The 17,258-nt window shown below is 44.2% G+C and overlaps 1 protein-coding gene across 1 annotated transcript in view; it reads left to right on the top strand.

Annotated features, from left to right (window-relative positions):
- Positions 1 to 17,258, top strand: part of LOC119213881 (serine/threonine-protein kinase 32C-like) — a 51,968-nt gene that overhangs the window by 10,358 nt on the left and 24,352 nt on the right. Inside the window, exon 2 of the mRNA XM_037465080.2 lies at positions 2,818 to 2,873. Within this exon, the coding sequence (XP_037320977.1) occupies positions 2,818 to 2,873 (56 nt within the window). The remainder of the gene's footprint in view (positions 1 to 2,817; positions 2,874 to 17,258) is intronic.

Here is a 17,258-nt window from a genome sequence, read left to right as displayed (position 1 = left end):
TCAGCGTTTCCTCCGGGTGTGTCGCCAGCTCCCAGCCCCCGTGGAGGTAAAGATGTCTTTCTCCCACGGTCTCCACAGCAGATCCTCTTCCCCTCACACTCGCACTGCACTCGTCTGAAGGGTTTGGTTGTCTTTTTGGGCAGCATCCACCGCAACCAGAGAGCTGCCGATGGAGCCAACACACTGACTACAACTTTCTGGTTGAAACGACATTTATAGCATCGGCAGTGTTTATTCACTGTTGTTTCGACCAAACACCTGGAGCTGTCTGGAGCTCGACCGCTCGAAGCGTTGGAAAACAAAATGCTTGTTGACGGCACCGGAGAAAACCTGCTGTGAAATGTTGGCGAGCAGTGAAACACAGGGGAGGTGTTTGATAGAGTCCGAGTACCGACAGAAAAACAAACATACACCGTTTGTGCTGTTCTCTAACCCACAACGTGATTTGAGTCGATGTAAAAAGGCCTGATGCGGCGGTTAAGCGGAAACACTGCGTCTGCTCTGAAGAGCTGCTCATGTCACCGTGCAAAAATTAAGGGGAGTGTGGGTTAGAGGTGGGGAAGGAGGGATAGGGGGTTTGTTGATGACTCAGACTTTGAACCGTGATATTGAGGACAATCGATGTCTGCAAAAAATAAAAGAGTTGATGTGGTTAATGGTGCTCTCTGTCGAGTAGGAATCATGTTGCCGTGCTGCCGGTGTCTGTTCACTTTTAGGCCACACGGCTGTGCTCAGGGTCAAGTCATCGCAATCATTGTGTGTGTTACACAGAATTAGTTAAATTTAAAAATGTAATTGACACCACAAGCTACATTTTAATGGATCCAGCCATTCTCCTCAAATCTGCAGGAGCTGCCGACGATATTGGTTGTGGATCTTGAGGGATTTTATAGGTCAGGTTCTGTCAACCCTCGATCAGATCTGAGGCATCAGTAGCAGAGTTGCCAGATCTTGTTACAGTTGACTTTGTTCAAACCCGCTGCCGGTCCGTCCGCCTCTTCTGCAACAACGAACAATTTTTCTTCTCCATCATATTTCATCACTTGTCGCGTGTTCACAGGCGCGGCGTCTCCGTGCGTCGGCACCAGGGGTGCAGCCGGAGCCGTGCCATGCGAGGGGATTAGCCATGTACAAGAGACTGAGCGGGGAAAATCCCTGCTGGATTAGCTTCGGACAAAAACCTAAACTATGCCTACCTTGTGTCTTTATGTCTGTGAAAAAATATTGGGAGGAGAGGAGGGGGGGGCGCCTCCCTCGGCCCGGGGGTGCGTGAGCCTCTCATGATTGCTCCTTGTCTACACAGACAGGGAGCTGAGCAGATCGGGATGTGAGCTTCACAAGCTGAATGGCTTTTAAAGAGGAGCTGCATGAGCTAGCAACGGGCACGCTGTGCCAACATCTGCCTGTGGCACACACACACACACACACACACACACACACACACACACACACAGCAGAGGCAAGTCTCAATCAGTAACACAGGGAACCAGGGGGAGGTCAGTCGGTGGCAGCCCATCAGCCCACATGTACGTGCAGCACATAGTAACAAACTTATTACTCTGTCTTAAATCCGTACCAACTGAAAGTTTTTATTAGAAAGCACCTATCAACCACTGCAACTTTAATCATAACTTAAGCAATTAGATGTGTCTGAACAAGCTGTAGCAAGTGAAAGCTAAAGTTCCCCAACTGTCGCCACTGTCACTCAGCTGTAGCTAATTACCATTTGCCCTGTCAAAATAATTCACTTAATTCCCTATAAATTAGACACTCAATAGCACGCAGTAAATTAAGATTGACTAAAGACTCAATCTTGGTTATCTCTCATCAAAAACGGACACATTATTTAGCGTTCTGCCTTGTACTGCCTAATTGAGCTGTGATTAGCTAGTGCTCGCTGGTACCACTGGTACCGCTGTGGCCAGTCCCAGCACAGCGTGTGTGTTTACTGCTTTAATGCATTCCTGCAGGTTAATGAATCGGTTTCCTTAAAAGGTTCTTTTTTTGGGGGGTTGTTTTCTCGCTTAGCCAGTCACAGCACAGTGGCTCGCTGGTGATGGTAATTAGCTCCACTAGTGTGTCCACTTAGAAAGAGGGGCAGGTCTGCCGTGTGGATTCTTTTGCAGTAGCTGGTCCATTGTGTGAGTGGCCTCATTGTTGTGTCTGTGTTGAAATCTTGTATTTTCCGTATTAAAACTGTGGCTAAAGTTTAGAAAGCTGCTTATTAGAGTTTCCACCCCACTGCATAGTGGAATTAACACAAAAGTAAATATATTATCTGTTGCTTTCTGTTATCCGGTGTTTTTCCTCAAACTGTTTAAGCTCTGTACTACGTACTTTTCTGTCTGTAAGCAGAACAACACTAACAAAGACGATGAACCAAAACAACCGTCTGCCATTACATATGTTGATGCTTCCAGTTTCAGTCAAAAGTTTGGAAACATTTTCTTATTTGATGAGAAAGTGTTTCCAATCTTTTGACTGGTACTATATCTTACGTATATTGATATTGTATTAAATAAAGATGATTGATTGCAGTACTGTTTTTCAGAAATGAGTCTCCTCTATCACTTCCCACTGTTCTTCCACAAAATAACCCGAAGACCCATGTGTTGATTTTTTACTTTAGCTTGACGAGTGTTCAAATCCGTGTTGATGTAACCGTGTAGCGTTCTACAGGATGCCTCTGCCACTTGGTTGATCACCACTTTGGTCCGGACTAAAATATTATTTTAGGACAGACTGTCATGGCCTCTAGAGGATAATCACTACTCTATTGTGATCCACACTGACTGATTTCCCTCTCTCTCCTCACAGTGACCTTTGACCACTTTCAGATATTACGTGCCATTGGGAAAGGAAGCTTTGGAAAGGTAATGTAACCTCTTATTTTTACTGTGTGTGTGTGTGTGTGTGTGTGTGGGGCCCTTCAGTCACCCTGCACAGTCATTAGCTCTGATGAAGACTCAGCGCAGGCCGGGATAGAGTGGGAGACATTACACTCCCAACATTACGGCGCTTGGAAGATAAATAATCTTCCTCTTTTAATAATAGTTATAAACGCGGGTTAGGCAATTCTCTCTGTGAAGTCACCCTGAGGAGAGCCAATTTAGTTTTCATATCAAGCCAGTGGACCCCTCAGGAGTTTTGACCCCACTCGTTCATTTAATTATAAAGATGTTTGTCATCATGCTCCGCGGTTGGGCTGAATGCAGCAGGGAGGAAAACCTGGATGGTTTGTGTGTGTGTGTGTGTGTGTCTGTGTGTGTGTTCTCCATATTGTGGAAAACTAATTCAACCTCGTGCCAATATCGTCATTGGTGGCCGGTGGACATTTTGGATTGATCTACAGGGCAATTTTTATATGAAGAATTCCTTTTGTGTTCCCATTGAATGCCTGCATGAGACTTGGTAAATGAATTGGGGCTCAGCGGTTGTGTGCGTGTGTGCGTGTGTGCGCGAGCGCCGACACACAGTCGGGCTCCAGAGATCATAATAGTTTATCTTCATTTTCAATCACAAAACATTGCGGCTAATATTTGTTCATTACTCTAGTGTCTGCACACGCATTTGTAAATTCCTTCTGCTTTGCTCTCCTCAAAAAGACAATATTTTTTTCCCTCGAAATAAGTTCCCTCTGTTATACGGGGATCCGTGGCCCGACGCAGAATACATTACCATTTGAATTTATGTAAATGTTTTACTTATTGCTTCGTTCCCTCAAGCTGCTGCCACTTCCTCATGATATTAAAGGGGAATCTTTAGTAAGCCCCACGCAGGCCCAGCCTCCGAGACTGATGTTTTCTAGGGTTTATTTGCACATTAGATCATTTACATTACGTTTCAGGTCAACGCAAAATGGAAATATTTGTTGACTCGTGTTTTTGGTGTCAAACGTTCTCACGCACAGAGCTTGAGATAAGCTGCTCTCCTGGCTGAGGACGATGCAGGAGGGGGGCGGAGCCACAATACTGACTCCCACTTGTGCGTCGCAATCGTGTTTGCGCACATTTCTTTGTGTAGACGGGGGAGCTGCTGCGCGGGCGAGCTGCACTCGCGCGGTCGGCAAGATGCTCAGAGAGGCGTCCATATAAAGTTTGTCCTCGTTGGAAGTTTTCCTGTCCCGGTGTTTTTGGCCCACTGTGGTCACGAAACACTCTCTGTTCCTGAATACTTAACAGCGTGAGTCTTGTGCTCTCGCTGCTGTGAGCAACAGGGGATTTAGTAAACGCAGACCTCCAACGGCACATGACAGAACTATCATTTTGAGATTTGAATGTCTTCTTTTTGCTCTCATGACAAACGGCATCATCTGAACTATTACTAACAATGAAATGATGCTAAGCACGTTTCAGCGAAATGTGAAGCGTGAAGGACAGAACGAAGAGAGGAGTTTACCGCACACTGTGAATCATGATCCGTATATTCCAGCCTGTGTAGGTGCTCCGACAGCATGGGCTCTTTGGCGCGTGTATGTATGTGTGTGTATGTGTGTGGCTCCCATTTGTTAGAGACTGTGCGTTGCCTTGCACAGCGGCATCTCGTCAGGGTAGGTTCGACTTGAGAAAGAAGAGGCTGTGAAAGGAAACTTCCTGCTAAAGCCATCTGCAAACCTGGCTACTCAAATGCTCAGCATTTCTCCATTCTAGTTCCTCTTCCCTTCTCTCCTTTTTGCTCAAAGTACAATACAAGAGTGTTTATCTTTCTCTTCAGCTTTTGTTGTGTCTCGCTCCTTCAACAAAGAGATTTTCTGTGATTTTCCTCATGTCATCGAGACTAAAAACCTCACAATAGCAGCTCGGCTCAAAGGGCAACACATTTTCTGTCCACGGCACGCAACTATTCCCCAGGTCCCTTATCACAATGCTCCATTTTTTAGGCTGGCCCAGATAAAAGTAGATGTTGTGTGGCAAACCTTCTGACTGCAAACGCCTCGCCCTCAAACTGCTTCACCCTTTACTAAGCTAGTTATCTATAGCTGTTGGGATGTAAGCGAGCTATTGAGCATGTGGACCAGGAAGTGGGAATACTTACTATTACTATACTATCTGGTAATAGCTGCACCTGTAGCGATGGGTCGCTGTGTGATTATCAATTCACATATCCAGGGGCGCACTACAGGGCTTCTGCTACATCTGTACCACTGGACATGCCTCAAAATCTGACAGTCCTGATACCGGCCATGGACTGTGTGTAGTATGGAGTTGGGCTTTAACACCTCCCGAAGAGATGAGCCAAAACATCCGCAGGCTGGCTGCAGTATACGTCGTAAAGCCCGCCCCCACCACATGGGCCAGAATAAAAAATGTCTGAGTACACATTGAATACACTTTCTGTTGATTTATGCCGTTGTTCACATGCTGATGAATGTTCAAGGTTAAATGGTTCTGGTTGTGTTGCTTTAATTAGTCATTTGATGCTTACGTGATTGACAGATGGTCTAATTTAAGTAGTCAGGTAACCGGAGGCAAACCCTCAAGACTATGTTTGTGTGCTTTCCATAAATCACTAGTTAGCTTTCCACTGGTTAGCCTGCTCTGTCGGACCCATCAATCAATTGAAGGAGATCTAATCTTCAGCTGTTGTGTCTTTCAAGCCAAACATGATGCTAAATGCTGTGGCTCTTACTCTCACAGGCTGCGGCCGTGCTCGTGCTCGTGAGTGGACAAATGGGACACAATACCACAGCTCCATTTCTGGCGCACACTCGGGCTCCAGTTTGCTTTTTTTTACCATCTCATAGTGTGACATACACTGAATTTGTGAGATAGTTGTAATCACACAGTGTGTAGGTGCATTTGGACAAGTTGTACTGATCATTCCATCGACCTGTAGGCGACTTTGATGGACTCAAAGTACAAGTGCGTCTGGTCTCCGTCTGAAAAATTGTGTCTGAGGCAGCTCATGTCGAGATCCGAAAACCCCTCGAACCTGATGGACTGTCATTGCATGAACGCGCACAGATTTCTGTCCAATAAGTCAAACACCTGCACGGAAAAGGAAAGCTGCCGTAGGCATTACTTGTTCTCTTATGTCTCCTTTTCCCTCATTCCTTCAAGCTCAGCTCCGATAACTCTCTCCCCTCTCTCACCCTCTCCCTCTCCTTTTTAATAAAGCAGGCCTACATTCCCTCTCGTAATCTAATTCAAACGGTTCTATGGCCTCAACAGTTAAGACACCTATTTTGGCACAAAGCAATAAAATAATATATAAGAATAAAAGATGGCATTAATAGTGCTTAAAGCATTACGCTCTCCGATAACGTTTTTGCGCATCTGGCTGAGCAGGGATCGTAGCTCGGTGTGAAGATATGGATCATTTGTTACGTGCCTGCCAGAGGGCCTGATGGCCGGAGTCAGGGATAATTGCTCACTGCCCCGTTGCTTTATCTCTCACCTCTTTGCTACCTTTTCCTCCAAGAGCACTTCTGCACTCCACCCGCCTCTCCCTCATGTGGCTCCATCTCGTTGTTTTCGCCACGGGTCTCATTAAGGTGGGGAGGAGTCGACACTCAAAGGAGGTCGTGACAGTGATGGGCAGCGATGGCAGTCGCCAACAGTCTGATGGACGGGCAAACAATCCATTCAGAGAGAAAGGAGGGGAGGCGCATGGAGAGAGACGAGACGAGTCAAAGGTCGTGCAGGAGCTCAGCTGGTGGGTTTCGACATCTCAACACCCTGTAGCGAGCGCGCGCACTTCAGCGGGACGAACCCTCATTAGGAGTGTGATGGAAGAAGAAAGACGGCTGGAAAATAAGTGGCAGTGGAAGAGCGAAGGAGAAGATTGGGGCGGAGAGGTCACATCATATCGGGAAAGGCACCTGCGTCTGTGCCAAAGTTCGAGATATAATGAAGCCTTAGTAGCCTATTTCTTAGTTTAAAAAAAAAATAAAAGCAAGTTGGCCTTGCAGGGCAGCCCGCTCTATAGAGTCCTCTTGCCTATAAAGACATCCATGCACTTTTCCTTCTAGCCGCTGTGAAGAGCTCATGAGAGTCGGGTTCACAGAGTGCAGCCCAGCCGCAGTGTAGCACTCTGCGACCTATTGGCACAAGTAGGTGTTCCTCCAATTAGAGTTCTCCTCTTTTGGCTTCACAATGTGAAGAAGGAAGAGAAGAAGAAGATGGAGATAATTAAGGAGCTAAGGCTAAACAAATCAAATTGTTCCAGAAACTCATTAAGCTGCTTGAACAAAGAGCTTTAAAATGTGAAACTGTATGTTGCCATCGCACTACTTATATGGTCAAATTCTTGCTTGTATTTGTTATCATTCGAAACGTTCTTCTGCAGAGAATACCACACGATTTAAGTATTCACATGGACTGTGTCATTATTTAACTTTGCTAAACAGGACAGAGTTTATTTCCACCTTTGAAGTTTTTTTTAAAAGTCTTCTCAGCTCCACAGAGAATCAATTGCGAAAGTGTGACGGCATCCAGTATTCTCCTTTGGATCTGGTTACATTTTCTAATGAAAATCTGATAGAGAGCTCAATGTCCTTTCATCCTCAATAGAACCACCCTATCCTGGACATCTGGATAGATGAGGAGATATTTGAATTATATCCTTTGAAAATACAGTACTATAAATTCCATTTTTTAGGTATAATTGTTTTTCAGCATAACAATCGGATAGAAAGTGCCACGGCGCATCAGGAACCTTTACAAAAAGGTAATACATAACGTCATGGTAAATCTTGTTGTCTTTTTTTTTCCGGTGAGATACTTAATAGTTTTGTAAGATCTTTGTACCAGTTTATGGAGATGACTTTTTATTACCTGGCAAGCCACAGGTGATAACATCAACTCTTTATGATCATTGCAAATTGTCACCAACTAGAAACAAGAAGCGGTCTTCGTCTACTGTTGCTGTTAATCTTCTGGTTATTGTAAACTGCTTGGTGTGAGAACGGAAAGCTTGTAACTAATGGATGCAGAGCTTCGTGATTCAGTCAATAACCTGTGAGAGCTAAAGTGCTCATACATTTGTTGGAGGGTATATATATATATGTGTGTGTGTGTGTGTGTGTGTGTGTGTGAGGGTTGCAGTCGGTCCCACTGACACACTGGAGTGACTGATGCTGCCTTTTAACAAAGAGCTCAAGGAGTGAAACCTTCCAAGCTGAAAAAGGAGCGAGTTGTCAGACACCAGAACTGAAACATGCGTTAGTTAACAAGACGGAGATCAAGGTAACAAGCCAGGTGTCAATCATTTTAATGGTCAGTTGTGAACCTTATATCCCCTTCTGACTTCCGCTCTGCCTTAATTGTGAAAGAAGTGCTTGCTTTAATAGACAGTATCTGATACCGGGGGTGTATCTGTATCATGGTGATGACTATGAATAGGATGTATTACCTTTTTATGAAACAAGCAGTCACGCCTCTTACAACCTCCAGTGAATCTGAAGGCAGGTTTACTACAGAAAAGCATTGAGGCGCTGGTTGAGCATCTTAACTCTCCCCATACGTTGTGGGGTGCATGTAGTCCTAATGATTCACCACCTTCCTGCACTTCAAAGTCAAAGTCTATTTTTAATCGTGGGGGGTTTTCTTTTTTTGCCACACACAATGATTAGGAATCTGCCCTTTTCTCTGGAAAAAATAATTCTAACTAAAGGTCTGAGATATGTGTATGGTATGCGCCACATGGATACACAGAATTGGGGCCAATAATGAAGTGTATTAGTCATTAATATCAATAGATAAAATGACGCAATCAAAATCGGTTTGAATCTAAAATGTTACAACACGAAGCCGTCCTTCGTCACACAAAATTTAAGTCTTGTTAATGCTAATTCCTGCTGTGACGGTGCCTCTTTGAGCTGGACGGAAAAAAGGGCGGCTGGCCTTGGTAAACACTTTGATTTTCCAGCGGTGTTGACAGCAGCCCGCCGTGGAGCAGAAGACATCCGACGCAACGAACCAAATGAAAGAGCAAATGATTCCCTCTTCTATCCGGAATACGTGTTCATCAGAGCCTGAAAGCGCCTTTGCCTCCCACCGTCCTCTCTCAAAAGCACTCTGGCCCCGAAACGCAGCACTGGCGGGGGTTCATGCGAGGACTAGCGGGTTTTTCAGGTTACCCGGTGCCACCGGCAGCAAGCGCACAAAGTGAGGGTTCATCTGGGGGAACGCTGGATGTCAGCAATGCAGGGTATTTCTGCTGAAGTCTCAAGCAGTGGTCTTCTGTCTGTCTGTGTGTGTCTTCCCCCCCCCCCCCCCCCCACCCTCCCACCACCCTCACGACTTGGCAGTTACCTGACCTAGAAACTGGAAAAAAATCTGCAACTTCCTGCCCGGGTCCGCTAAATGTAACACTCCGCCCTCTTTTTCTCCTCCCTGCAGGCCATGTGCTCTCAGGAGCTTTAGGCCCAGTGACAACTATTGATATGACTGCTAACTATAGCAGTGCAGTGGAGGGGATTAGAGGGAAGGCAAACGGCACGCTGGGATCTAACATGCGATGCTCCGCTTTGACCAAGCGACATGTAAAGTATTTATCTCTCTTCTTGTAGTGGCCCTTGTGAAATGTTCAGCCGATAATGATTTGGAGCGTGCGTTTGTTGCAGGAGGGAGGAACGTTGGGATGAAGCAGAGGGAGGTCGGGTGGCTGGGGAAGAGCCTGCAGGCTGAGTTCCCGCCCGCAGACCGCTATTACAGATCACTGTTTCCAAACGTATGAATGATTTAGAGCGGCAGCAAGGGAGTTTGGGCTTTATTTTTATTTCTTCACCCCCCCCCCCCCCCCCCCACTCTCCCACAGAGGACAGAGATGACCTATCAGCACTTCAACTGATACCGCAGGAAGGTGGTAAAAGAGTTGTGTCACCGTTTTTCATCCCTCGGACCACTGATTTGTGTTGCTGTAAATAACAAACATCTAATGTATGGTTTGAAGTTTTTGCATAGTCAGCCTTTTTTCCACAGCTGACATTTAGAGAAAGCGTTTGTAATGACATCACTGGTGGATCTGTTCTGTCCCAGAAAAACCTGAACGCATGACATCGAGCTAGCATGTGCGATACCAAGACCCCCGAAACTGAAGCGGCTAAATGGAATTCATGCCTCATTCACTTCATCATTTTCCTGTGTGCTTTCCCTACTCTGAACTGAGAAGGGCTTTCAGAAACTAGATCTCTTTGGTATTGCTCAGACTCCTGCTCTTCATCATACTGAGAACAGTTAGCTCTAGATTTTCAATTTAGTTTTACGCCGATAAGGATTCTGTCATAAAATATATATCAAAAAGATGATGAAATCAAAAGATAATTCCTAAGCCCTTCACGAGCATTGAATAAAAAGGTACATGCGATAAATTCATGCAAATTCATACCGCTGAAACTCTTTTTCAGCCTCTGTGTTGTAGATAGTGATTGGGTGATGTTGGTGGCTTGAAAAAACAATTTTGCTAAAGACACTTTTTTAAATGACGTATTTGTAATCATCAATGATGCCAGTGTGATGACCAAGACCAGTTTGAGTCTGTTCAACAACAAAAGCCAGAGTCAGTCAGAATGGTTTTTACTCTTTAACCAGCCTTTAAGACTAAGAAAAGACAAAAATAACCACATCCTTATTGTACACTAAACCAAACACTGTACAACAATGTTGTGTTACGACATACCACAGATCATCTGCTTGTTTACGTGTTATTCTCTGTTTCAGAGTGCCCTTTAACAAGCACTGCACTTTGACCCGTTACAGATCAATGTGGGATTGCACTGCTAGGTAGGATTTAATATCGCCTTTGTGATGGATGAACCACATTATTAAAGGCTCGTAATGAACTTCCTTGCTTCCTATTTTGAGGCGAGTTGGAGGCTCTCGCCCTACAGGCCTGTCGGTCTAAAGCAATGTTTTCCTTGTGGTACTCTGTCAATAAAAGAGCACTGAAGGAGCAGTTCCTCGTTGTTGTACCTCAGAAGGTATTTGGTATTGGCACTATTGATGCCTTCGTTGTAATGAAACTGAAGCAGACCGGACCGCTTGGGTAAAATTAAGTTGAGCTAAAGATTTGCTTTCATGACCTGACAGATGTTTTGTCTTATTTCGGTGTGCTTCAGTTGTTCTTGTCACTTTCAGAAGAAAACAATCTTAGCCCAACTAAATAGGATTCTTTTTTTAATAAAGTGACTGTCCTTTTTATTTATTTTTTTAATGTTATTAATCATTATCCAGCAACGGGCTGGAGTTGGAGCAGGACAGAGCGTCTCATGTGGAATATAGAATTATTAATTAGTCTGATCGTTTCACCCATTGGCTTCATGCACTGTAGTTTGAAGATCCACATTTCGGCCATCGCCTTCTTTACTTTTTGTAACCAGAAGAGGAGGAACTAACAACCTACAGTGAATGAGACCATTTCAGGCACCCACATGGCTTACAATTGACTTTCATTAACTGAAAACGCACAGTGGAAGCGTTAAAGTTGTAATCGAAAAGCACAAACAATCATAAGGTATCCACAGGGACTGAGGATCATTCACTAAACAAACCTCATGCTGTATTGAAGTAGACTTTAGAACTTACCCTTTGCAACTGTTTGCAGGTCCTTCTTTATTAATGATGTGTTGAATATGAATTGCCAACTTATGAATTACTGTTTCCTTTTTGAAAACAGGCTTACTTCTCCTTTCAAACTTGGTTTTACAAGTGTCTGCTCATCACGGGCCAGGTTGGATCTGCCATTGTTATCCTCTAATTGCCGCTCTTATTACCTCATTAGAGCTCCTAACACGTTTTAGAACATATGGGTGAATCTGTGGCTCTATTTAAAGCGCTAAAAGGTGTTGATGAATCACAGGAACGTGTTTCTGTGCCTGCCAGGCGCCCCGGCTGACCCCATGGCGATTAACTCCAGCAAATGGCTTGCATCGCTGTTTGCGCCGCTCTCCTATATTAGCATAAGTGAAGAAAATAATGATTATAAAAAAACAACAAGGTCAGTTTAGAGCTTGAGAGCTCAGGACTATTAAAACAGGGTGTCAAGGACGAGACGGACACACCCCCCTTTTTTTTTTGTAGCGTGGCTCATTGTGTCGTCCTAGAACACAAAAAGACACCTTTCACAGAGCAGTGGATGGGCTGGCCATTACTTTACATGGTGTATGTGTGACCACCTCTAAACGGCTCCTTTGAGGTGATATACAAAGGCGCTCTGTGCAGCTGGTGGTCAGAGATTACAGCCAACGTTGTGGCAGCGTCTCACCCGGGGATCGTCGTTCCCAGCCGCTCTGAGCCCAGTATAAACTGGACACGGCCCACCCGACATCAATTGTGTCCGTCCGTTTAGCACGACACAGTTCCCTGTTGCACGGGACCAGGGCCGCCTGACAGACGGCGACACGGCCGTCATTGTTGCCTGAGCCGTGATGGCGGCGTTCCTGCGATGCAAATACAGCTGCTGAGGAACCCTGGTGAACATTTGGGGCTCGTCCTCAAACAAGGCCCCACTCAAAATCACATCAGTGAAACGGGTGAATAGGGAAGAAGTAATATTGGTGATATTGCTCATTCAAATGAAAAGTCCAAAAACCAGCCATGTATTAAAATTAACAAATATTGTGTGTCTTAAGCCACATATGCCTCAATTCCATTGTTGTCCAAAAATGAATAAACACCCACCCCTCCCCCCTCTATTGAACTGTGTTCCTCCATTACTAAGAACACAGGCACAGCAGTGTGTTTTAAATATGCCAGATGTGGTGGATACTCCAGTTCTTTAGCCAGCTCTCTCCACAGATGCATGGTTAGCCAGCTGAGGGACTTGGCACCGTCCCTGGACTCGTCCCTGGCTTCCTAAAACTAAATGACCGTTACCTGTCACATGAACTTCAAATGCAATCTAAATCGCAGGTGTTCCCTGAAATGGAAGTTAACAACGAAAACCTCGCTGGCAGGTCAACATTAGATTGGCTCTCACCCACCATTTGCCTTTTTGTAGAAATTATTACAGATATAATTAGAACCACTTTAGTGTCTTTTACTGCTCGGACAGCCAGTGTCTCGGATGCCATCACCCTGTCGCTGTTTGGGCCCCTTTTGCCGGCACAGCGACGGCCACAATGTGCCATCTCACAGGGCCTTCACTCCAGATAAAACATCAAATGCAAATAGCTTCTATTCTCTGTATATATTCTATATTCTGCCTCCTGCCCCTCAAAAATTGTTACTTTCTTTTGCTCCACACTAAACGGGTCTAATGCATTGAAATGCTAATATGCCCAATGAATACATGAATAAATCCTTTTCAAAAGTCGTAATTTCAATCTGCTGACGGGCTGCTGTGGACTCGATGGGATACGATGGGGCTGGCGGGAGATGGTTGACAGCGTGATATCTGATTGGGTGTGAAACCCCTCGGTTTTACATTGTGCACAGCTGCCACAATCATTAGTCTTCAATAAAGAATCTAAATTTAGCTAGACGTGATTCCGTATACTGATAACATGGTCAACACAGTATAATTAGGAAATGCATGACTGCATTCCAGATGAACAGGAGTTAATGTATAAAGTCTACCAGTATACAGTCAAACTTTGTGAGGGGAACTTAAAAAAAGGGACGTGCAAGAAGATGTTTGAGATGTGCTGCTAGTTATTCATAGATGTGCGAAGAATTTCTGTAACAAACATTCACCGGTTGGCTTCCTGCTGACTCTAATAATTTCTCTCTCTGCCTCCGTCGACATTCTAATGCCATTTTCATCGTTGGTAACCACAGTCAACCATTGGTCCTTTTACAGAGCGAGGCAATGCGCTCAGAACCTTTTCTTTGTTACAAAACCATTTCAGTAACATGCTGATCTCCATCCACCGATTTCTGCAGGAGGAAGCTGAGTCTTCGCCATTCGAGCCGCCAATCACGCTCAAGCTGTCTTTGGTTGCGTGCAGGCGGACTTTCCATCGCGAGGCGGAGCGCATGGGGCCGAAATGCAATCTCACCTAAATGGGCTTTCGTTGATGCGCTGCTTAGGTAAAAAATGAAGTGGGGGTGGGGGGCGGGGGTGTTAGTTGGCTACTTGTGAAACAATTCAGTTGTAGAAGTCATCTCTCAGTTCGAACTTTCTTTTAAATTTCAGATAAGGGTCTTATCAGCCTTAGCTTTCGTCTGGCGACACTGCAGCCCCTTTAATATTGGCTGTGGATGATTTGGAGATTTGGTAACATGCAATTATAATTTCCTCATATTTGAACTCTTCAGACATACTTGTAAATCAACCAAACCTGCAGAGCAAATCACATACATTAAGTGCATAATGTTCTTTCACAATCCAAGATGATGAAAGGTTTTGAATCCCTCTGCAACTTCATCTTCAAAATAATAGAACGCCTAATTGAGGTAATGAGTTGACTAGGAGTAATTATGAGAATAGGATAATGATACAGTTGATGCGGGGTGATAATATGATTTGGATCAGAGGGAGCCATAAAAGGGACAAATGGGGCGGCAGCCTCCATTGCCACTTCCTGTGTCTAATCAGGAATCAGTCAGTAATATGTAAGACCTACAAGGAATGTAACCTGGCGGTTGGTGCATAACAGACATTTAGACATTGGACAACAAGACAACATAGATCAAGGAATAAATTATAATGCTATGGGTTACTAATCTAAAGCTATGGGTTATTTTAAAAATAAAGGAATAGAAAAAAGTGCACCAGCAAACAAAGTGACAAGAAAGTTAAAGCCACGTCAAAAATTTAAAGGGGATGAAAGAATGAAAATGAAGGATGATGCTTCATGACAATCCCCTCAACTGCGAATACGCATAGACTTTATAATACTATTGACATTTTCCAAATAAGAGATTGTACATTTTATTTCCATTTGTCTCTGTGGGCTCCAACTAAAGGATGGCTTTAAATATAATCCACCACAATGACAAAAAAAAGCTCTTCTCATATTCCATTTGGTTGCAAAGAAATGGAGTTGCGAGCAGGGTACAGTTCTTTAAAACACTCAGTTGTGCCCTCAACTTGTTGTGTAGATTCTGGTTCTGCACCAGTAATTGAAAATGCATATGATGTCCACTGAATACTGTACCTTTACTGCAAGGAGAGCATTTTAGAACGATTAAGAGGATGTTGTGGTTTTCATCTTCATATTACAATCTGGAGAGCTATTTCAACACACCATTGATGTTTCTCACTTGCGAAAGTTATTGATGTTAATATTGATGTTGCATGTAGTGTGGACAATGTAGGTCTCTTTGGATTGGCTCTCTTAGTTGTATGTAAGACTTTCTCTGTTATAAAATGCTTTTGTTCCCAACAGAGCCATAAATACAATTTCCCAAATAGGTCTGTGCCTCCTTATATAGAAAATACGGTGCATATGGGAACGAGGCTTATTTGTCTTAACAGCAGAAGGCAGAAAATGTGTCAGATAACCTTTTTGGATTTTTATTTGCAGGATCTTAAGGGAGTTTATTTAGTCTACCTTCTAGCACGGTGCAGATGGTGGAGACTGGCCCGGCTGACAGCAGCGAGAAAACTGGGTCTGTGCTGAGCTCAGCGAGGGAGGCGGAAAAAGGGAGAGCCGGGAGCAGTGTGTTATCACGCCAAGGGCTAAAAAAAGTCAAAAATGAAAGTGTGGGTTAGGTTGAATTGATAGTGAGGTTTGTCAGAGTTATAGACCGTTAACGGGCAATATGCAACAGTTTGTGCCAATATTCCAAATTTCTAAATGGAGGGATGTTTGGCTTTCATCCTCTGGAATTGCTTTGTTATATAGTGATATTGGAAGTCTTCTGCTTCAGCATCTAGCCCATTTGACATGACAACCATATAGACAGCAATGTCCTCACACATTTGTTAATACATCTGAAAGGGTAAGGAATGCATTAAGCATCTTTCTGCTTGAGCCATAACCGATTCAGTAGCAACCTTTTTTTTGTGTGCACGTCGGCATCACATATTCTGTGGTGTTTTATCTCAAAATGTATTTTCCTGGTCGACAATGGGGATCTAAAATGTATTCGTCTCTACCCATTGACTAGAGTACGGATTCTTTACCGACGGTTGGTGAACTGGAAGGGACGTCATACTATGTTTATGAAGTATGAGGAGCAGGCGGGTTTGATGGATCTCGGCTGTGATGAGCTAATGAATGTGACAGAAGTAGAGGGCCTCTGGTCTTGGAGGAGATCCAGATGGAGGAAACAAGTGAGAGTCATTTTGAGCTGTGTGCTCGGGGAAACCAAGAGCACAATCAAATAGATGGTGTTTTACTCTGTAATGTATTTCCTGCTGTCTCATTTCCAAAACTATGTCTACATTCCAAAAGTCTTAATTGTGCCCATTTAATTCATTAAAGGATGGTCACATGCTACCTTCGGTGCATCGGGGAATCCCGGCTTTACAGCCAAAACACCTGCTCAGGATTCATTACTTAAAGTGAATAATGTTGTCAGCTTCTTTTCTTTTGTGAGTGTTTCACAATAACCACATTAACACGCACACAATAGCCCCCTCTTGTCAGCAATCGAATGTCTCAAAATCAAACTTGAGTTAACCAGATTTCTCAGTGATCTCTTTCCCCGATATAAGAAACCAGGATCCATGTACGAAAGAAAACAGGTCAAAGAAATAAAGACCCAACAATCTGTGTGTGTGTGTGTGTTTGTGTGTGTGTCTTGTTAGTCATTTTGTATTTGAAGCCACTGTAAAAGTGTGTTTTCCCTGCGGCCCACTTAAGCGTTTTTACTGACAGCACAGGGCGTTGGTGGTATCCCTGCTCCACAGTCATGCAAATGAGATCTAACCACCCTGGGGAGACTGCTGAGAAGCCACATTAAAGGATAGATTTTTTTTTTTTTTTCATACAACTGTCATATGCATGTGGCTGGATTTGTTCCCTCCTCTCCAAAACGTCCATAAAGCTGTCACCCTGCAGCGTCTATAACCCTCTCTGCGTACATTTAGCAGTTTCCTATCAGTCCAAACCTACCCTATCCTTCTTCATTTCATCGTTTCACTCATTTAATCTATTAAGCAAGGAACTTTGCATATCTCCAGAACCATTCATCCTTGGGGGGGGGGATGTATCGCTGGGAAACCATGGATGAGCAGTGTTCAAGTTGGTGCAATCTGGAGATGACGTTTCAATCACCTCGTTGACTGCAGCTCACTTTTTCTGCAGAATGGACTCAATTTACACGCCATACCACGTGGCATCTGTTCCCTTCAGCAATTTGGGGCCAGAACGGGCCATGCCCTCCTCTGCTAGCAGCTACAACATTGATTAAACCTAATCGGAGGCA

The sequence above is a fragment of the Pungitius pungitius genome, chromosome 13 (genome assembly GCF_949316345.1).
Source record: "Pungitius pungitius chromosome 13, fPunPun2.1, whole genome shotgun sequence".
Classification (NCBI taxonomy): Eukaryota; Metazoa; Chordata; class Actinopteri; order Perciformes; family Gasterosteidae; genus Pungitius; species Pungitius pungitius.
Note: the sequence above shows the minus strand (reverse complement) of the source record. Positions and strands in the feature narration are given on the sequence as shown.